Source organism: Mobula hypostoma, chromosome 19, assembly GCF_963921235.1.
Source record: "Mobula hypostoma chromosome 19, sMobHyp1.1, whole genome shotgun sequence".
NCBI lineage: Eukaryota > Metazoa > Chordata > Chondrichthyes > Myliobatiformes > Myliobatidae > Mobula > Mobula hypostoma.
Genome location: NC_086115.1, coordinates 28,009,039 through 28,032,631, shown reverse-complemented (window position 1 = coordinate 28,032,631; position 23,593 = coordinate 28,009,039). Strand labels below are relative to the sequence as shown.

The 23,593-nt window shown below is 40.4% G+C and overlaps 1 protein-coding gene across 1 annotated transcript in view; it reads right to left on the bottom strand.

Annotated features, from left to right (window-relative positions):
* ipmkb (inositol polyphosphate multikinase b) overlaps positions 1–23,593 on the bottom strand; it is a 139,577-nt gene that overhangs the window by 64,760 nt on the left and 51,224 nt on the right. The window contains exons 3-4 of the mRNA XM_063071594.1: positions 18,865–18,961; positions 17,314–17,486 (exon numbers count right to left, since the gene is read on the bottom strand). Coding sequence (XP_062927664.1) covers positions 17,314–17,486; positions 18,865–18,961 — 270 coding nt within the window. The remainder of the gene's footprint in view (positions 1–17,313; positions 17,487–18,864; positions 18,962–23,593) is intronic.

The window sequence follows — 23,593 nt, the reverse complement described above, 5'->3', positions numbered from 1 at the left end:
GAAAAAAGTAACAAGGCAGACCACAGGGCAGACCTTAACACCTTAATGAGTTGTTTTGTTTTTGTTGGTCTCCCCTCTTGCTGTGTGCCACCTCTCTGCCCCTTTATTAGGGAGAGAGAGGGAGCCTGTGGTATGTCGAATTGTTGGGTGAATGATTAGTTTTTCTGTACTGCAGATCATGGTCTTTCTTGGAGGTTTTGCTGTTGCTTCTTTGGTGGGTGGAGGGTGCTGATGTTTTGGTGGGTGAGGGTGCTGATGTTTTGGTGGGTGGAGGATGCTGATGTTTTGATGGGTGGAGGATGCTGATGCTTTGGGCTGCAGTAAGTGGGGCAGGGTGGAGGATGCTGATGCTCTGGGCTGCAGTAAGTGGGGCAGGGGTAGGGTTGATGCTTTGGGCTGCAGTAAGTGGGGCAGGGGTAGGGTTGATGCTTTGCTGCTGCTTATGCATGGGGGAGAAGAGGGTTTTGGGGGTTCTAACGTCTTTACTGTCATTCATTTTTTGTTTTCTGTCTTCGTGGATATCTGCAAAGAGCAAGAATTTCCGGTTGTATATATTCTCTGACATTATATGGAACTATTGAATTAATATCTGCTATATCCACATAACTCCAGAATACTCCCCAACACCAACCACAGACTGTCCTCCAAATCACATAACATCCTGATTGGAAGATACACTGTCATTGGTCATCATTACCTGGTCAAAATCGTGGAACTCCTTTTTGAATAACACTGCAATAGTATGTGGACCAGAAGTTCTGAGGAGGTTCCAAAGACAACTTACCACTGCCTTCTCTTGGGCAATCAGGAATGGACAAGAAACACTGGCCTTGCCAGTGACACACAAGGTAAATCATACACAAAACTAGCAACAGGTTTTGATGTGGTAAAGATAAAACAGCAGGAAAATAAGTATACTTGCAAAAAGATTTATAATTAAACACTGCAAGATATTTTCAGTCACTTCCATTCAAAGATGATTGAATGCCATGATATGAACTTAACTTCATTTTTATTTTCTAAGGAGATAATCAAAATGATTCCTAACCAGTGAAACAGAAGGAGGTCGTTGGCAAAACTACATTGAAACAAAGTAGTGTTTGAGAAACCCCAGTCAGAGTCTACAAGAACTACACTTACTGTTAAATATAATCAAATCCACCAATAGACTGTCTCACCATATCACTGCAAAAATTGCAATAGATTTTATAGTCAGCACTCCAAATGCAAATTTTAACCTTTACTTCAAACGAATATATTTGAACAATACTAAATGAATTGTTACAATTGATCTAAGGTGTTGAGACACGAGAAAAAAAATACTTAAAAATAGTTTAAACTAGTATTAATTAATTGGTGGGTCAAGAGTTCCCTCTTGAATGTAAATGTCTACCCTGGCATCCCTGCTCATCATAGCTTTCAAAATATTACCTTTCACAGGGAAATAACTTACTTTGAGGGCCAGTAATTGCTGAGAATTTTATTTTTTCCAAATGTAACAAACAGTGAAACTCTGAAAGCACTTCTAAGATAGCTTCTGCAGGCTACACGCAGATGCTTAAAATATGAATGCAAAATTAAATTTATTGATATGTTAACACTGTGCTTAAGGAAGCAGCAAGGTATCCAGAGGTCTGCACTGTTGTTCCAGAAATGTGGGTTTCAGCCCCAGTACACCAACTGAGAAATTTAAATTCATGTATTAATCGAGAATAAAGGGCTACCATTCACACAGGCAAGTATGAAACTACGATTGACATAAAAACCTTTTAGGTTCATTAATATCCTTTATGGAAGAAGATCTGTCATCTTTACTCATTCTAGACTACAGAATTACATGATTCCAGACCCACCAATGCAGTTAACTACTGTAACTGTCCTCTGAGGAATAACTGGGGAAGAATAATAATTGCAAGTCTTCTCACCGACAACCACTCCACTTGCGAAAGAAAGAAACACTCATATTTATCATCATTTGAGAACTTAGACCATAGGACATAGAAGCAGAATTAGGCCATTCAGCCCATCAAATATTCTTCATTCAATCATAGCTGATTTATTTTCCCTCTCAACTCCATTCTCCTGCATTCTCCCCAATACTCTTGACACCCTTACTATCAACCTCTGCTTTAAATAACTTATATCCAATGACTTGTCCTCCACAATTGTCTGTGGCAATGAATTTCATAGTTTCACCACCCTCTGGCTACAGAAATCCCTCATCTCTGTTCTAAAGGGATGTACTTGTATTCTGAGGCTGTGCTCTCTGGTCCTAGACTCTTTCACTATTGGAAACATCTTCTGCATGTCCACTCTACCTAGGTTTTTCAACATTTGGTAGGTTTTAATAACACCTCCCCCCCCCCCCCCCCATTCCTCTAAACTCCAGCAGGTACAGGCCCAGAGCTATCAAATACTCATATGTTAACTACTTCATTTTCGGGATCATTCTTGTAAACCTCCTCTGGACACTCTCTGATGCCAACACATCCTTTCTTGAATAAGGGGCCTAAAACTGTTTAAATACTCCCAATGTGGTCTAACCAAAGCCTCAGCATTACATCCTTGCATTTATATTCTAGTCCTTTTGAAATGAATGTTAACATTGCATTTGCCTTCCTTACGACCAACTCAACTTGCAAGTTAACGTTTAAGGAATCAAGCACTAGGACTCTCAAGTCCCCTTGCACTTACAATTTCTGAATTCTCTCCCCATTTAGAAAATAGTTCATGTATCAATGTGCATGTCCAGTTACTTCCCCACACTGTATTCCATTCTCAACTCCTTTGCCTATTCTCCTACTCTGTCCAAGTCCTTCTGCAGACTCCCTGCCTCCTCAACACTACCTGCCCATCCACCTATCTTTGTATCAGCTGCAAACTTTGCCACAATGCCATCAATTCCATCATCCAGATTATTAACACAAAACATGAAAAATACCAGACCCAACATAGACCCCTGCAAAACAGCACTAGTCACCAGCAGTCAATCTAAAAAAGTGCCCTTTATTCCCACCTACTCCAAGCCTCCTACCAATCAGCCAATCTTCTGTCCATGCAAGCAAACATTAATTAATTACAAACAACAGGAATTCTGCAGATGCTGGAAATTCAAGCAACATACATCAAAGTTGCTGGTGAACGCAGCAGGCCAAGCAGCATCTATAGGAAGAGGCGCAGTCGACGTTTCAGGCCGAGACCCTTCGTCAGGACTAACTGAAGGAAGAGTGAGTAAGGGATTTGAAAGCTGGAGGGGGAGGGGGAGATGCAAAATGATAGGAGAAGATAGGAGGGGGAGGGATAGAGCCGAGAGCTGGACAGGTGATAGGCAAAAGGGGATACGAGAGGATCATGGGACAGGAGGTCCGGGAAGAAAGATGGGGGGGGGGTGACCCAGAGGATGGGCAAGAGGTATATTCAGAGGGACAGAGGGAGAAAAAGGAGAGTGAGAGAAAGAATGTGTGTATAAAAATGAGTAACAGATGGGGTACGAGGGGGAGGTGGGGCCTTAGCGGAAGTTAGAGAAGTCAATGTTCATGCCATCAGGTTGGAGGCGACCCAGACGGAATATAAGGTGTTGTTCCTCCAACCTGAGTGTGGCTTCATCTTTACAGTAGAGGAGGCCGTGAATAGACATGTCAGAATGGGAATGGGATGTGAGAAAGCAGGATCTCCCAGTGGCCACACATTTTAATTCCACAAAGTAAATTTATTATCAAAGTACATACAGGTGTCCCCCACTTTTCAAACGTTTGCTTTACGAAACCTCACTGTTACGAAAGACCTACATTAGTACCCTATTTTCGCTTTCAGAAGGTGTTTTCACTGTTACGAAAAAAAAATCAGCGCGCGATAAAAGGCAGCGCACGCCCCGAGCAGCCGCTCTCCCCCGGATTCGGAACTGCTTTGCTTTAACACATGCCTGTGAGCAGCCGTTTGCAAGATGAGTTCTATAGTATCGGAAAAGCCTGAAAGAGCTCGTAAGGGTGTTACACTTAGCGTAAAACTAGACATAATTAAGCGTTTTGACCGTGGTGAACGAAGTAAGGACAACGTGAGTTTCGCTTGTGGAAGCTGACGAACATGATGTTGAAGAAGTTTTGGCATCCCATCACCAAGAACTGACAGATGAAGAGCTGATGCAATTGGAAGAAAAAAGGATAACAATTGAAACCAAGTGAGTAATGATAAAGTACGACTTTAATTTTGAAAGGGTACGTCGGTTTAGGGGATATTTGCAGGATGGTTTTGAGTCCTTATTAAAGAACTGTGTGATAGAAAAATGTGCGAGGCTCAGCAGTCAAGCAAGCCTTCCACATCAGACACAGCAGGCGACGAACCTCGACCCTCGACATCGAGGCGGGCAGAGATAGAAGAAGATGAGCTGCCTGCTCTAATGGAAACGGACGACGAGATGACACCCCTGTGTCCCACCATCCCAACCCCCAGGCCATGGACAGATACCAATTCGCGGAGAATGCAACAATAGTCGGGAGGCACACAGCACATCTCTAAGAAAAAAGCCGAAATAAACATGCTAATTAATTAGGTGCCGCCCAGCACGTAATTGTTGGCCCAGATCAGAGACGACGCAATCGGAAAGCGGCACCTAATTAATTAGCTTGTTTATTTCGGCTTTTTTCTTAAAGATGTGCTGTGTACCTCCTGGCTACCGCTGCATTTTTTCATGCTTCGCGGCAATGTATCGCTCAGCGGCCTGGAGGGTGGGGGCCACTGCACCACCCAACCTGCAACGACACAGCCTAACACACCATCATCAGTGTGCTCGGCAAGCTGTCTTCCCGATTTCTGTAAGTGATACTACACTGTACATACATCATTTCTACTTTATATAGGCTGTGTATTTTTACGTGTTATTTGGTATGATTTGGCAGCTTTATAGCTTAAAGGTTACTGGGGAGAGTGTTCTTGCCAACAGTGCTTGCGTGAGATTTTCTGCCAACGGCGCTTGCGTGAGAGTTTGGCTACGGAGAACAGTTCAGTAATGATTGTGGAAAAGTATTTCTACTTTATATAGGCTGTGTATTTATCATATCATTCCTGCTTTTACTATGTGTTACTGTTATTTTAGGTTTTATGTGTTATTTAGCATGATTTGGTAGGTTATTTTTGGGTCTGCAAACGCTCACAAAATTTTCCCATATAAATAAATGGTAATTGCTTCTTCGCTTTACGACATTTCGGCTTACGGTTTCGGTTTCATAGGAACGCTCTACCTTCAGATGGCGGGGGAAACCTGTATACGTCACTATATACAACCCTTAGATTCATTTTCTTGTGGCTTACTCAATAAATCCAAGAAGCATAATAAATCCACACCAACAGGGCAGATAACAAAGTGTGCAAAAAACAAACTTTGCAAATACAAAAAGAAAAAGAAAGCAATAAATATCGAGAACATGATATGAAGAGTCCTTGAAAGTGAGTCCATAGGTTGAGGGAACAGTTCACTGATAACTTCTGCACGTCCAAAACTTCCCCATAGACTTGAAGAGCTGGACCTTTGCTGACTTAGCTGATATCAATAGGTTAAGGACAGGACAGCCAGCTTCCTTTTGTAGGCATCATTATTTTCCATCTCCTAATGGACACTGTGCAAGAGTCAGCAGGCCAAACTGTTTTACTCCTGATAACATGATGATGAAACAAATCACTTTCAAGCCTGATGTATAAAATGTGGCGAAATTTCAGTAGACTTGAATACTGCATTCTGATCTGGTCACCACAGTGCAGTCCAGATGTGATTACACTGGAAAGGGTGCAAAGAAGATATTGCTAAGGCTGTTAAATTTTAACTATGAGGAAAGTTGCCATTGTTTTACTTGAAACAGAAGAAGCTGAAGGGTAGACTCAAAGGAGATGAGTAAAGTTGTTAGCAGCCTCGACAGAAGAAATAGAACAAACCTATTTCTCTTTTTTCTGGGGGGGGGGTCATAAACCAGGGGAACTGATGTAAAGCAACTAAGAAAAAGTGAGCCAGATAAAATTAAGAAGCCTAAATTCACTAGGTGAAAGAATAGCACAGAAGCAGAAACTCTCATCATATTTGGGTGAATATGGACACATACTTGAAGAACTATGAACTAACAGTTAGTTAGTCCTTCAGTTCCTTCAGTGAGTCCTGACGAAGGGTCTCGGCCTGAAACATCGACTACACCTCTTCCTAGAGATGCTGCCTGGCCTGCTGCGTTCACCAGCAACTTTTATGTGTGTTGCTTGAATTTCCAGCATCTGCAGAATTCCTGTTGTTTGCGTTTTAAAAGAACTATGAACTGTTGGTTTAAGGACCTAGTGACAAATGGGACAGAACTCAATAGCTCTTATCAATTGCCAGAAGCAATGGGGCAATTGGCCTCCTTTTGTGTCACAAATCTTTAAAACTCAAAAAAGATTGCAATTCACACTAAATCGTAAAATAAAGAGATGAGAAATCAAGAGGGAAAATTCTTCATTAGTGATACAAACAATATTAAAATGATCACTAAGTCCTGAATAAGAATTTACATTTTGGAAAAAAATGCAGAGAATGCTGGAAACACTCCACACATAGGCCAGCTGGTGGTGTAGTGGCATCAGCGCCGGACTTCGCAGTGAAGGCTCCCGAGTTCGAATCCAGCCGGCTCCCTTGCACACTTTCCAACTGTGCTGGGTTGAGCGTCGAGCTAGCAACTTGGCCTCGTAAAAATAAGAAAGCCTGCTTTTTAAAAAGCCGTCATGACGGCGTCCCGATGACTCTACTCGGAGTTAAGGGCTTTCTTCTTCTTCATTCCAGAAGTGCATTTGAAAATGCCACAAAATATTTATCAATACAATGAGGCCCAATGACATCCATATATTTGTTACTCTATTTCTGAGTTAAAATAACATCCTGGTCAAAGACAAGCCAGAAACGGATGTTTGAGCTAATCACTGTCAAATAAAATTGATGGGCTCCATGAAGTGTTTGATCCTCAGCTAATGATCAACGATCGTTTTGAAACATAACACAAGAACAAAGAGTCAATAAGCAGCTATAAATGGGTACATTTCTTCTCAAAATATTTGAAATGCCACTTCTCTTTTCACTTGGAGGAAGAATGAGCAAGGAAAACAAAAATCACTGAATTATTTACTACTGAAACAAACATGTCTATTTGAAAGAGTTTAAACAAACATGCTGTAAAAAAAATATAATTTTCAATGGACATTCAGACTTTAAATCTGATCCCTATCTCCCTGCCAAACTAGTAAAATTGTAAACATCATTTAATACCCAAGAAAACTAGTGTAACAAGTAGCTTCACAATCTTTGGTTTAACGTGGATATTTAAAAGTTATCCTATAAAATTTGTCTCTAAAAGGAAGAGGGCTGGCTGGGAAATACATCTATGACAAAGTATTTTGCAATCATTTGCTTTCTTTAAAAAAAATGTAATTTAGAAAATCTCCACATTTCAGTATTATCTTTGAACTTCGTAGATCTGACATTATGACCCAAACCATTTAAGGCGTTTTGCAATCTCTGGTTTAACATGGTCATTTGAGAGTCTTTTTAAAAAGTTATCATTTCAAATTAATACTTTTGATTTGTCTCTTAATGAAACAATGAAACCTGGGAAATACTTCTACAACAAAATACTTTGCAATCACTTGCCTTGTTAAAAACAATGAAATTTAACATATTTAAAAAACTTGACAGTTGTGACCCAAACTATTTGAAGCTTTTGTAATTACACACACGTGCTGCATCTGCACACGATGTTCTTTCTGCTTCTCTGTTCCGCCAATCCTATATCCTGTTAACTATTTAAAGAAATTGGAATAGAATTTCAGTAGCCAGTCAATGCAACAGACACAAAAAGTATGACTAAATATATTCAAACAATCTGATGCAGGATGGAATTTCCAACCCCACGAAAGGGAGGCTATAGAGTTGAAGAATCCCCATCAACTGCTTGTCATGCATTTGCATTGGAAATAAAAGTGGATGAAATATTAATAAATGACAACAATTAAGACAGCTGAACATCAATTTCACCTTTCAAACTATTCATCAAGCAGAAAATTTACGATATTCTGAGGAGAGTTAAAAGGGTATGTGTCTTGTAGCCATTTCCTCTGGCAGGGTCAGTTCTATTTTGTCCAGGAACAAAAGAAATCTCCACACATAAAGTACAGATGTTTTCTCGTTATTATGGATGCTCTGACCTTAAATTTTGGAGAATTTCAATTGTTGAAAAAATAGAGCCAAGGCTCAGGATTGGGACTGATCATAGCGAATGTTAAAGCTAGGTCAAGATGACAGGCCAACTCTTGAATCCATTTCCTATGCTCTTACAGCAACACTTAAATTAACCTATAAACAAGTACTTAACACTGCGTCCCCTGCCATCTTCCTTCATTAGCGCAATCCTCCATTTCCTTTAATACCTGCATAATTATCATATTATTCACTCCAAACCATCTGTAGAAGAAAACTACTCGTTCTCGGGACACCCAGTGAAATTCCCACTGGATTTCTTAGCATGGATATTGATGACTTCTAACTGTGATTCAATACACTGCCATGCTGAATAGTTATTCCTTGCTCCAAGGTTTTCCTTTCTGCTTTGCATCTCAATAGCTAGCCATTTCAAGACAATACTGAATTCAACAATATTAAGGACAAAATTCAGAAAGACCATAAGACGGTAAGACACAAGGAGCAGAATTAGGTCTTTCAATCATGATTGGTTTGTTTTCCCTCTCAACCTCATCACTGCTAGTGTCTCCTTTAGTCTTCTTATAAAACTCCCATTTGGGTCTTTTTTACCCTTGAAACTCTACCAACAAGGACACTATATCTTCTGATTCTACTTCACTTCTTTCTAAGGATTTGAATTCATTTTTTACCCACAGAGCCTCCCACCCCTCTATCCCCCGCCTGTCCTTTTGATACGATGTATATCCTTGGATGATAAGTTTCCAATTCGGATCGTTTCAGCTCATAATGTCATATGTGCCTATTTCAAACTGTGTGACATGATCATGTACCTTATTATGTTTACTACATGCATTCAAACATACTGCGTGCATTGAAATGGGAGCCGACTCTTGTGCAAAGTCAAAAGGGTTACATTCTCAGGCAAGACTGAAGAAAAATCTTGAATACCAATTACAGATCATTATGAGAGTGTTCTGACAAAGGTATTCAAAATGAAAGAAAGATTTGATCATCAAGGACAAAAGTTTGGAAAGCTGTATTAAACATTCTCCCAAAAATTAAACTCATCAAACACATATCCAGGAGGCAGTACAGCAGGTGCTCCCAACCTTATTTATGCCATGAACACCTGTCTTTAATCAAGGGGTCCATAATTCCCAGGTTGGGATCCCCTGCATTGCAGGAACAAAATGAAATTCATATAACACTTGTAATATAACTTAAATGAGGCCCAGAGCCCTTAACATCCAACAAAGTACCTTTATAATGTGATAGAACATAAGACTTTGGAACAGAATTAGGCCACTCAGCCCAATGAATTTGCTCCACATTCCATCATAGCTGATTTACTATCTCTCTTAACCCCAATCTCCTGTCTTTTTCCCATAAACTTTGATGCATTTACTAATCAAGAACCGAACAACCACTGTTTTAAATATTACCAGCGACTTGGTCTCAACTGCCATTAATGGCAAATGAATTCCACAGATCCACTCCTTCTTACTAAAGAAACTCCTTCTCATCTCTGTTCTAATCTGAGGCTATCCCTCTGGTACCAGACTCCCCCCCTACAGGAAAGATCTGCTCCACATCCACTTTATCTAAGCCTTTCGATATTTTGATCCCTTCTCATTATTCTAAACTCCAGCAGGTACATGCCCAGAGCCATCAAATGCTCCTCATCCCGGGGTTTTCATTCTCTTCAACATTCTGGATGCTCTCCAATGCCAGCACATTCTTTCTTAAATAAGGGACTCACAATATTCCAAGTGCAGTCTGACCAATAAAGCCTCGGCATTACATCCTTGTTTTATATTCTAGTCCTCTTAAAATGAATGCTAACATTGCATTCAGTTCCTTACCACCGACTCAACCTGCAAGTTAACTTTTAAGTAATCCTGCAAAAGGTCTCCCAAGTCCCTTTGCAACTTTGGCTACTGAATTTGTTCTGCATTTAGAAAATAACCTATGCCTGTTTCTTCTATCTAAGTGCATAACCATACACACCCTTACACTGTATTCCATCTGCCACTTCTTTGCCTATGCTCCTAATCCAAGTCCTTCTGTGGATTCCCTGCTTCCTCAACACTGTCTGCCCCTCCACTTATCCTTGTATCATCTGGAAACTGAGCCACAAAGCCATAATTTCTCCCATCCAAAACACTGACTTATTAAGTGAAAATAAGCAGAACCAACACTGACCCCTGCGGAATACAGCTAGTCACCGTCAGCCAATCATACAAGGCGTACTTTATTCCCACTCATTGCCTCTTGTCAGTCAGCCAAACTTCCACCCATACTTGTATATTCTCCGTCATATCACAGGCTCTTATCTTAATTAACAGTGTCATGTTCTGAACTTTGTCAAAGGCCTTCTGAAAATCCAAATAAATAACATCCACTGTCTATCCTGCCTGTTATTTCCTCAAAACAATTTCATCAGATCTGTCCGGTTAAGATTTCCCTTTAAGGAAACCATGCTCACTTCAGCCTATTTTAGAATGTGCCTCCAAGTACCCCAAAACCTTATCCTTAATAATGGACTCCAACATTTTACTAACCACTGAAGTCAGGCTAACTGGCCTATAGTTTCCTGTCTAGTGCCTCCCTTCCTTTTTGAAAAATAGTTTCAAAGTTTCAAACTAAATTTATGTCACGATATACAACCCTAAGATTCACTGTCTTGCAGGCATACTCAATAAATCCATACAATAGTAACCATAACAGAATCAATGAAAGACCACAACAACTTGGGAGTTCAACCAGAGTGAAAAAAAACAAACTGTGCAGATATAAAAAGAAATAATAATAGATAAAGAAGCAATAAATATCAAGAACATGAGTTGAATAATCCTTGAAAGTGAGTCAATAGGTTGTGGGAATACTTTAATGATGGAGTAAGTGAAGTTCATTGAAGTTATCCCCATTGGTTCAAGAGCCTGATAGCTGAGGGAATAACTGTTCCTGAACCTTGTGGTGTGCGTACTGAGGCTCCTGTACCCTCTTCCTGATGGAAGCTGTGAGAAGAGAGTATGGTCTGTGTGGTGGAGGTCCCAGCTTTCCTACGACAGCATTTCGTAGAGATTTTTTCAATGCTGGGAACTTCTGGCTACTCACCCTCCCCCTTTTAGAATGCTGTGAACCCTGTCTGAAATGTCCCTGACTCTGGAACCTGGGATGCAACATACCATCTTTTTCAGGTCCACAGAAATTCCTTTCTGCTCTCCTGTCGAATCTCTTATGACGAGACTCTTCTTCTCCACCCTTCCCTTCCGAGCCACAGATACAGACTCAAGTGCCAGAGACCTGTTCATTGTGGCTTTCCCCTCGTAGGTCATTCCCCCCACCCTTCACCAACAGTATCCAAAATGGTATACATGTTATTGAGGGGAACAGCCACAGGGGCATTCTGTATTGTTCGTCTATTTCCTTTCCCTCTCTTAATAGTCACTCAACTACTGCCTCCTACACCTTAGGCATGACTAACTCCCAGTAGCTCCTATCACTTCCTCATTCCCCGTATGAACCGAACATCATCTGGATGCACTTCATGCAAATGCAGTTATCAGAAAGACTGGAGGTCTTCCTGAACTCCAACATCTGAAGACACCACTGACCCTGAACCCATTCTCACTACACTACTAGGCAGTAGTAGACAAAGAAATAATAAAACTTGCCAGAAACTTACCTTAGCCTCTGCTTCTTTTCACCAAAGCCACTCTAACACTGTCCCACTTCAACAGTGGTGACCTCATACAACAGCCGTTCCACTTAAACCTAACGTTTTTTATTAGCCCTTGTGCAGTGACTAAGTACTTGGTGATCACAGGAGTGCCAAATGATTTGACTGGCCCCAGTCTTTTTTCAAAACTCGCTCTCAAAATCTGCAAAATCAATGTTGCAACAACCCTCAAGACACTTCACCTTATTTTTAATCAAATAGAAAAAAATTTAGTAAGTGTTAAGGAGAGAATTCCAATGTTTAGCCTTGGTTGCTGGCAGGCAAGTAATGACGGGGTGCTGAAATCTGGGGATCAGCAAGAGGCCAGAATGAGGGAGTAGAGATTATAGTGAAGGAGGGAGATCAGACAGAAGGAAACACAGGACAGTGGAAGGACATGAGAACAACTACTACAATAGACTACTAGACAGGTATATGGAGGAATCTAAGGTGGGGGCTTATATGGGAGGCAGGGTTTGAGGGTCAGCACGACATTGTGGGCCGAAGGGCCTGTACTGTGCTGTACTATTCTATGTTATAATATTGAGCCTTGAAGGGACTACATCTGCAGTATCTTGTTTTGTTTCATGAACAATGATATTGTGCCATAGACAGCATGCAATGAAGTTGCACTAACCAGTTCCAGGGATGGTGAGTTTACCCAATGCAGAGAGATTTAGTAGAATCTCCCCACATAGGGCAACAAGTTCCACAGTGCAGAAAGACAAAAGATGTCATTGAAACTTACAAAATTATTACAGGGCTCAAAAGGCTGGATGCAAAGAGGATATTTCCTATGCTAGGAAAAAAAATTCTACACAGACAGGTGTAGAGATACAGGCATCCAGCTCATCCACAATAGAGATCAACAAGGTTTCAAATAACTAGGAGCCTCAGTAAGATAGCAAATACAAAGATGGCAGGTAGTGAGAGAAATTTTCAGTTTGATGGCTTTACCTTAAATTCTGCTCTGTCGCCATTAATTTCATCACATTCTCTAGTAATAAGATTAATAAATTTCCCAAAATTTCAATGGAGAAAAATTTCTGTTCATCCACGACAGAATTATAGGCAAACAGTCTGATTAGCGGAGAGTCTAAAGGTAGCAGCACAGCAAAACTGTGTATTACTACCTAACATCTGGAAACCAAAGGACAGCAAGAAAATGAGAAAGATGAGGATCAAGTATACAGTTACAAGAAAAAGTTTGTGAACCCTTTGCAATTACTCGATTTTCTGCATTAATTACTTATAAAATGTGGTCTGATCTTCATCTAAGTCACAATAATAGACAAGCACAATTTGCTAAGCTAATAACACACGAACAATTGTACTTCCTCTCATCAATACTAAGTACACCATTTAAATTAAATCACAGTCTATGTGAGCCTCTGGGGTAATGCCTTCTACAAAAGCTATTTCGAGTCAGGTGTTCCAATCAATGAGATGAGATTGAAGGTGTGGGTTGTAGAGGTGTCTTGCCCTATAAAAAGACACATAAAATCATGCTACTGACAGAGCCTGCTCCTCTTTAAATAGATCTGTTTATGTGCACTATGCTTCGATCAAAACAACTTTCAGAGGACCTTAGAAAAGGAATTGTAGAGGTGCATGAAGCTGGAAAAGGCTACAAAAGCATTTCGAAAGACCTGAGTGTTCATCGGTTCACGGCAAGAGAAACTGTCCACAAATGGAGGAAATTCAGTACTGTTGCTATTCTCCCTAGGAGTGGGTGTCCTCCCAAGATCACACCAAGAGTGCAGTGTGCAATGCTGAAAGAGGTGAAGAAGAACCCAAAGGTAACAGCAAAAGACCTGCAGAAATCTCTAGAACTTGCTCAAGTCTCTGCTTTTTTGTCCACTATAAGAAAAATGCTGAACAAGAATGGTGTTCATGGACGGACATGATGGAGGAAACCACTGCTCTCCAAAAATAAAAACATTGCTGCTCGTCTCAAGTTTGCAAAAGACTACCTGGATGTTCCTTAATGCTTCTGGGACAATGTTTTGCAAATAGATGAGGCAAAAGTTGAACTTTTTGTCACAAATGCACAGCACTATGTTTGGAGGAAAAAGGGCACTCACTGCACACCAACACCAAAACCTCATCCCAACTGTGAAGCTTGGTGGAAGGAGCATCGTGGCTTGGGGCTGCTTTGCTGCTTCAGGATCTGGACAACTTGCAATGATTGAGGGAACGATGAATTCAAAATTGCACTAAGACATTTTACAGGAGAAAGTCAGGGTAGCAGTCTGTCACTTGAAGCTTAATAGAAGTTGAATGATGCAACAAGACAATGATCCAAAACGCACAAGTAAATCAGCAAGCACAGTTTAAAAAAGAAGATTTGTATTTTGGAATGGCCATGTCTGAGTCCACACCTTAACCCAATTGAGATGCTGTGGCCTGTGCTGAAGGGGGCTGCTCATGCAAGGTATCCCAGAAATATTGATGAACTGAGCGAGTTTTGTATGAAGGGATGGTCTAAAATTCCTCCTCGGCATTGTGCAAGTCTGATCAGCAGCTACAGAAAACATTTGGTGGAGGTTATTACTGCTAAAGGAGGTTCTACCAGTTATTAAATAGAAGGGTCGACATATTTTTTCCAGCCTGGACTGTGAATGATTAAACAATGTTTTCAATAAAGACATGAAAAGTACGATTGTTTGTGTGTTATTAGTTTAGGCAAATTGTGTTTGTCTATTTTTGTGAGTTAGACTACATTTTATGAATAATTAATGCAAAAAATCAGGTTCTTGCAAAGGGTTCACAAACTTTTTCTTGCAACTGTATATCCCTGTGATAACAATGCAGGCAGGTAGAGAAGAGATATAATTGAGATTTTATGGCTATAACTGGATCAATTTGAATAAACAGGCTAGAGCAGCCCCCAAACAGCAAACAGTGGAGAGGCTATGGAAGATGGCAGGGTGAATCAATCACAAACTAGAAGATGCAGAAGAGAATAAGAGATTATGTTCATTTCAGTCTTGCAGGATTTTATTCGTGACTTTGATTAGACCAGTTTAGTATTATAGTAGTGTACAAACATAGCTTTTATAAGAAAGGCATCCAGGATATAACATTATCGGCACATCAACAAATAGAAAATCAGACTCAAGCTCATAAAAAAAGGACATTACTTGAAGATAATGACAACATTGGGAGCCTTCATACAAGGATAATGGGTTTATCAAATTCAGTTTTAGGAATACAACACAAAAATGTAACAGGAAGCTATTGAAGCACCAGGAAGTGTGAACACTGCATGCTGAAAGTACAATTTTTATGCCTGTTTTTAAACAGCGCTATGCTATACTAACATTATCAGTATTACTTTTCAGTATTAGACCACAGATTACGGAAAAAAAATCTTCCCTTTTCTTCAGAAAATATTTTAAGACACTTAAGTTTCTAAATTAACACAATTACTACTACGTCCACTCAGGCCTAGAGAGACAATATGCATATGTGCTGACAACTTACAGCCTCATTAATCCATGAGAATAAACTGGAAATTCATGTAAAAAGACCCATGAATAAATCTAGGTACTCAAATTTAAAACGTCTGGTCATAGAATTGTAATGCTCTGAAAAACTTCATTTTCTCTCAACACCAAATAACTGGTGAGTTCATTTTTGATTCTTTAATTTTAATGGATTTATGTATTTTTATTTGGTTCTCAGTTCAAGTAGTGTTATTGTAATTAAACGCATATTCTTTATTTGTTCACATCAGTTGGTCCACGTTCTGATCATCACAGCTCACAACAGCTGCATTTATGTTAATCTTGTCCAGGCAACAATGACTTCATCCAGAACACCACCCTTTGAAAATTAAATTTATCTTTAATAACCAAAAGGCAAAAACAAATACAAAACAACACACACAAAATGCTGGAAGAACTCAGCAGATCAGGCAGCATCTATAGAAATGAATAAGCAATTGGCATTTTGGGCCAAGACCCTTCTTCAGAACTGGAAAGGAAGGGAAGGACACTAGAATAAAAAGGTAGTGGGAGGGGAAGGAGGATAACTAGAGGAAAAGGGAAAGGTCAAGGGCTGGAGAAGAAGGAGTCCCATAGGAGAAGAGAGTGGACCACACGAGAAAGGGAAGGAGGGGGGAACCCAAGGGGAAGTAATAGGCAGGTGGGCAGAGGTAAAAGGTTAGAGTGGGGAATAAACAAAGGGGGTGGGGGAATTTGTTTACTGGAAGGAGAAATTCATATTCATGCCATCAGGTTGGAGGCTACCCAGACAGAATATAAAGTGTTGTTCCTCCATCCTGAGGGTGGCCTCATCACTGCTCAAGAGAAGGCTGTGGACCAACATGTCGGAACGGGAATGGAAAATGTATTAAAAGGTTTGGCCACCAGGAAGTTCTGTTTTTGGAGGATGGAGCAGAGATGCTCGACAAAGCAGACCTCCATTTTAAGAGGGTTCTCACCAATGGAGAGGAGGCTGCATCGGGAGCACTGGACACAATAGATGAACCCAGCAGATTCGTGGGCAAAGTGTTGCCTCACCTGGAAAGACTGCTTGAGGCCCTGAATGGAGGTGAGGGAAGTGAATGCGCAGGTGTAGCACTTTGACCGCCAACAGGGATAAGTGCTGGGAGGGAGATTAGTGGAGAGGGACAAATGAAAAAGGTGCGATTCCTGCAGACTGCAGAAAGAGAGTGGGGGAGGTAAAGATAAGCTCGGTGGTAGAATCTATTTGGAGATGGTAGAAGTTGCAGAGAATGATGTGTTGGACGTAGAAGCTCATGGGGTGTTAGATAAGGACAAGAGGAACCGTCACTATTAAGGCGGTGGAAAGACTGGGTGAGCACGGATGTTCGGGAAATGGAAGAGACACGGGTGAGGGCAGCAGCAATAGTGGAGAATGGAAATTCTGTTCTTTGAAGAAAGAGGACATCTTTGATGTCCTGGAAAGGAAAGCCAGATCCTGGGAACAGATGCTGCATAGACAAAGGAACTGAGAAAAAGGAAATAGCATTTTTTTTAAAACGGGAGACAGGGTGGGAAGATGTATAGTCAAGATAAATGTGGAATTCAGTAGGCTTATTAAAGATATTGGTCAACATTTGTGTCCAGAGTTGGAGATAGAGATTGAGAAAGGGGAGGGAGGTATCAGAAACAAACCAAGTGAATTTAAGGGTAGGGTGGAAGTTGGAAACAAAGTTGAAGTTGACGAGCTCAGCATTTGTGCATGAAGCAGCACCAGTGCTGTCATCAATGTAGTGGAGGAAGAGTTGGGAAGGCTCGGAACATGGATTGTTCTACATAGCAAACAAGAAAGCAGGCACAGCTGGAGCACACGTGGGTACCCATGCCTACCCCTCAAAAAATGAGTCAAATTTATTGGTTTAACATTAAATTTATCTTACCCTCATGCCAAGTACCAAGAAGCCGATTTCTTCCATCAGTGGGTATTTGCTGATCTGTTGTTGTATTTTCTCAGCTGAAGCATCGGGGTCATAACTCTTCTTCCCAATTTTAACATCCATGATGCATGGTTTGCTGAAACAACGCGTCACATCTTCCAGTTTAAGATACAGTTCTGAACTCCAATGTTAAAGAGCAAACCTGCTCCAGTAGATCCCATGAAATATATATCTTAGTTTAAGCAACACACACAAAATGCTGGAGGAACTCAGCAGGCCAGACAGTAACTATGGAAAAAAAGTACAGTACACGTTTTGGGCCGAAATCCTTCAGCAGAACTGAAGAAAAAACACTGAGGAGTAGATTTTAAAGGTAGGGAAAGGCGAGAGAGAACCGGGTGATGTGAAACCTAGAGGGGGAGGGATGAAGTAAAGTGCTGGGAAGTTGATTGGTGAGATGAGGTGAGAGGGGGAAAAGAGGATGGGAACTGGGGAAGGGCGGGGGGGAGGGTTGGAGGGCATTACCAGAAGTTTGAGAAATCAATCTTCATGCCATCAAGTTGGAGGCTACCCAAACGGAATATAAGGTTCTGTTCCTCCAACCTAAGCATGGCCTCATCATGACAGTGGAGGAGGCCATGAATGGACATATCGCAATGGGAATGGAAAGTGGAATCTTAGTTTTGTTTACTTTCCAGGTAAAGGCACTACAATGTACTTCCTTTACAGGCCATATCACATTATTTATCCATTTATAATTTAACACTGGGAATGCACAGATCAATTAATCATAATGAAAAATTAAAGAGCAGATTTTAAATGGTGCTTCCTTTAATATAAGATCTAGTTCATCAGCCAGGAAAAGGTGCAGTTAAGATGAGAGGGCATAATTTCAAAGGACATGTGAGGCACAAGTTTTTTTTATATATAGAGAGAGAGAGGTGGGTGTCTGGAATGCGCTGCCTGGGGTGGTGGTAGAGGCAGAAACATCAGAGACTCTTAGGTGTCATTTAGACAGATACATGAATATGTGGAAAATGGAAGGACATGATATTGTGTAGGGAAAGAAGATTAGTTAGCCATTTGATTACTAATTTAATTGGTTTGGTACCACATCGTGAGCCAAAGGTCCTGTTCTCATGTTGTACTGTTCTATGTTCTATATAAAAGTACAAAAAGCAGCAATGTGATTTCTGTGCATTTTTTAAACTTGTGACACCTCGACCATTCAGATGTAATCAATTCTACTGATTATCTTCAGCTCAGAGGCACAGAAGCATTCTCAATGCAAGAAAAGGGCCTTCCTTTAAAAGTAATCACCTGATCATACATAAATAGATTTCAAAGCCATGCTGAGGAAGGGAGGGAATGACACAAGTCTACTATACTGAAACAAAAAGAAATACAATGCAAAATAAGAAAATGTGAAGACTGAATACATAGAGAACATGTTTATTATATTCAGGCATAAAGTTGGCAAATTAAACCCATTAAGTCAGTCACGAAAATGGGAACACAGTCACACTCAATACCACAGCTCTGTGCAAAGGATACCATTAGGTGCAGTTGTTGGTGCCCAGGTACCAAGGAACTGTGGCAGGAATTTACGAAGTTCCAAGAATGCCGGATCATGACACGAAGAACCAAATACCTGGAAACAGAAAGAAAAGAATGTTGGAAATTTAAATATTTAAAAATTAAAACTACAAAGCAATTTATTTTGTGTCATGGGATCATTTATCAAATGATCTCCAAAAAAACTTTTTATAAAAATTAAATCATTTGGAAAAATTAATGCCATTCATAATCAAGAGATGTACATATATTTTTGAACTATAGAACTTCTTGAATGTCAATTGCTAAACCAATACACATTCAGAATTGGTCTGAATATTAATAGAGTCCATTTATTCCTATTCAAATCTTCAATGTACAGCAGCAGTACAGATTATAAAAATTAAACAAATGCAACTTCAGAAAGATGAATTAAAATGAACAAATTTAACTCGACTGTAAAACATTAAATTAAACCACGTGGCAAAATCGAAAACTTTTACATAAGAGCAATCTATGTAAGAAAGAGTCAACACCAAATATAAATATTCTCTAATTGATGCAATGTGGTAGCACAATGAAATCAGCAGTAAATTCGCCATCTGTGCCATTTAATTGCAAAGTCAGATTCTAAAAATGAAACAAAAGATGCTGGAAAAATTTAGGTCAGCAGTATTCATGGAAATTGAAAAGCACAATTATAGTTTCAGGTACACAGACTGCCCTTACTTGATAGTGTATTTCGCAAGCATCTTGATTTAATTTCAGATTTCTACCGTCTTTAATATTTTGTTAAAAGGCATTTTTATTTTTTGTTCCTATGCAACCCTTTTGCTCATTGTACAGCTGCTTCTATAGCAACTGATCTATATTAATACTTCAAGATGGGTAAGAATCCTAGTGATTAAGGAAAGTACTCCCCACGAAGAAAGGCAATGCCGGTTTGAAACAACACAAAGTGCTGGAGGAACTCAGCAAATCAGGCAGCATCATGGAGGAGAATGAACATTCAACGTTTTGGGCTGAGACTCTCCATCAGGACTAAAAAAGAAAGAGAAAGAAGCCTAGAGGAGGTTGGGGTGGGGTGGGGGGGCGGGGAGGAAGAGAAGACAGTACTATCTGGCAGGTGATAAGTGAAGCCAGGTGAAGGGTAAGCTGGGTGGCGGGGGAGGGGCTGAAATATGAAGCTAGGAGGTGATGAGTAGAAGAGGTGAAGGGCTGAATAAGAAGGACAATGATAGGAAAAGAGAGTGGATCATGGAAGAAAGGGAAGGGGAAGGCAGCAGAGGAAGGTGATGGGCAGGTGAGGAGAAGAGAAGAGGTTCTGTTGTTCCGTTCTTCTGTTGTTATGTTATTCTGCTGAACATTGTGGAAGTGCTATAGTGGCAGTGGTATATGTGGCACTTGCAGGCTGCCCTCAGTACATCATTAGGTTGTGTTGGTTATTAACAGCACATTTCACTGTATGTTTCTAAGTACTGTACATGTGATAAATAAATGAATCTGAATTTTAAAGGGGTGAGAGAGAACCAGAACTGGGATGGGGGGGGTGGGTAGGAGAGATTACCGCGAGTTAGAGAAATCAATGTCCATGCCATCAGGTTGGAGGCTTCCAGACATAATGAGCTGTTGCTCCTCCATCCTGAGTGTGGCCTCATCATGCAGTACAGGTGGCCATGGATCAATATGCCAGAATAAGAATAGGAAGTTGAACCAGCAAACCCCACCTTTTGAGGCAGACTGAGCGAAGGTCCTCGACGAAGTGCTCTCCTAATCTACATTAGTTCTCAGCGATGCAGAGGAGGCCACACAGAGTGCAGGGTACCATTTTTTCAAGTTTCATATGATGAACAAGGTAAGAGATGAAACATGGGAACTAAGCTGCAAAGTGCACCCGTTGATAATCAATACATCCATCTCAAAGAAGGCCACTCACAGACATTAAAATATCTTCTGCATAGTGGTACAAACTGGCTCTTGTAGGCTTAATTACTTGCCGGGTTATGGTCCTCTCCCTCCCCCTTTTAATTCTGGTTTCGAGCTTGTGCCCTCTTCCTTTCTAGTCTCGATGAAGGGTCGTGGCCCAAAACATCTGTTCACTTCCCTCCACAGAACCAAGGAGTTCCTTCAGCATTGTGTGTGTGTTGCTTTTGAATAATTTCTTGCTTATTTTATTACCATATCTACAGCAATCAATATTGTAAAACAGAATAACACAATGATACGTTTGATTTCTAATCTCTTTTCCTTGAATGTTTTGTCAGTTTAATTTTAACAAAAACAAATCAATAGTGCCAATTACATTCAATATCTATTAAGTCTATTTTTTTTATCACTTATTACACCAGAACTGCCAGAAAATAAAACTGAGAGGTAATTGAAAAAAGACCTGTAGAGTTTGAGGACATGCTAACTCTTTCAAATTACAAACACAGTCAAACTGTTTCCTTCCGCATTGCAATGATTAGAGATTGCAGGAGGACTTACAAAGATCAGTATACATGTGTAAGGGGTCAGCCCATTCTAAACCAGGCCACAATGAAGAACACACTTCAGAGCAAATCTTTATCAAAAAATGATTGTGATAGTTTTCATACGAATTTCAGGTCAATTGCTTTCAAGGATATACTTCAAGCAAATCTATTATCATCTGGCAAAACTGTTAAATAATCAGATTATCCGTGCAGGCTCAGCATATCTAATCCTCTTTTCCGCTTTTCTACAATTACAGTCCATAGAAATTAAACTGTTTCCAATTCTGCAAAGCTATACAAATCCCATCCAATCAGCTATAATATTTACTTCTTTTGGATCTAATCCTGTTCAGCCCTCAAATCATATGTAATTCAACTGCAGTATTTCCTTTGGGTAACACAAATATTTAAAATACAAGTCAAATATTTCAGCTAAACTTAATGAAATATGGTTGAGAAAGACCTAATTGTAATTTACAGAAACAAATAATGACAGGTTCAGTTGGTCCTCATTGGGGGGGGGGAGGGGATTGGTCAGTGGTGGGCAGGATGAGCATCTTCAAGCTCCTGGCCATCAACATTTCAGAGGATCTGCCCTGGGCACAACATAGCAAGGCAATCATGAAGACACACCAGCAGCTCTATTTTGTTAGGAGTTTGTGGAGATTTGGTACAGAGATTGCTTAAAAATTTGTAGATGTACTCCAGGAATTCCGTGTGGGCAGGAGGCATCCAACATCATCGATACCGAAGATCGAAGCCCGCAGGTCAATCGGAAGTAAGGAAGTCAAGAGCCGATGGATGAAGCCCTGTGTCTGCAGGTCTGTCAGTCCACTGGGGAAGTCGATGCCCAATGTCTGCGAGTCTGCTGGAGGCTCAGAGATGGCCTGTCCTGGGAGTTGAGGACTGTGGGTGGGTAGGTGAGAAGGATGAATGGGGTTCACTTTGCTCGTGTTGTTTTGTTGCTGTTGTTCTGTTGTCCACAAGGTTCAGCAGAACAGCACAAGCAACAATGACATTTTATGTTGGCACTTGCAGGCTTGCACATCCTTAGGTTGTTTTGGGTACTAACACAAACAATACATTTCACTGTAAATGTGATAAGTAAATCTGAATCAGACGTTCCAATGCACAGGGCTCCAAGAGGCTGCAGAGGGTTATTGACTCAGCCAACTCGAACATGGGCACAACCCTCCCCACCACTGAAGACATCAACAGGCTGTGCCTCAAGAAAACAGCATCCATCATTCTTAATTTGTTTGTTCAGAAATGCAGCAGGGGAACAGGTCCTTCAGGCCCAATGAACCCCCACCACCATATTCTATCCATGCAACCAATTAACCTGCTAACCCATATGTTTTTGGAAAGGAAGAGGAAAGCGGAGAGTCCAGAGGAAACCCACGCAGTCACAAAGTGAACGGACAAACTCCTTATAGACAGTGGCAGGAATTAAACCTAACACTAACCACTACACTGCAGTGCTGCCCCATTAAGGACCCTCACCATGCAGGACATGCCCTCTTCTAATTACTGTCATCAGGGAGGGAACGCAGCATGAAGATGTATACTCGCTGATTTAGAAACAGCTTCTTCCCCTTTGCCATCAGATTTCTGAGTCGTCCAGGAACACAAGTTCATTGTTCCTTTTTTTTGTGCAATTTATTATTAGTAATTTATAGATTTTTATGCATTTGCACTGGACTGCATCTGCAAAATAACAAATTTAAGGTCATGCGCCAGTGCTAATATATCTGATTCTAATTCTGAATCTCTTTCAGGCCTCTGCATTTTCATTCGGAATTTAATTTGAAGCTATAGCCCCTGAGGTTATCTGAAATTGAATCCCATCTCATTTATTACTTGAAAAGTGCCAGGATTGAACCTTTATACAAAAGTGATTTGGATATACTTTTTTTTAAACTCTGAATTATACATTTCAAGCTTGCCTTCCAGTATGAAACAAGGACTGTTTGTTTTATTCCCTCACACAAATTAAATAACAATTTTCAGCAATTTGAATGGGATCGGAGTTTTCCAAATAATTCAGTGAATTATACTGAATCACGAGAGGAATCCATTTAATTTATATTACTATGCTAATTAAAACAAAGTCTCCAGTTTCTCTCTAACCTCCTGTGGAGATGATTGATCTTTGCTGAGAATACAATGTAAATACTAAAATTTGACCTAAATATCATTAAAAAGAGAATATCGTTAAAAAGAGGTCCACAATCACCATCACAAGGGCACAAGCT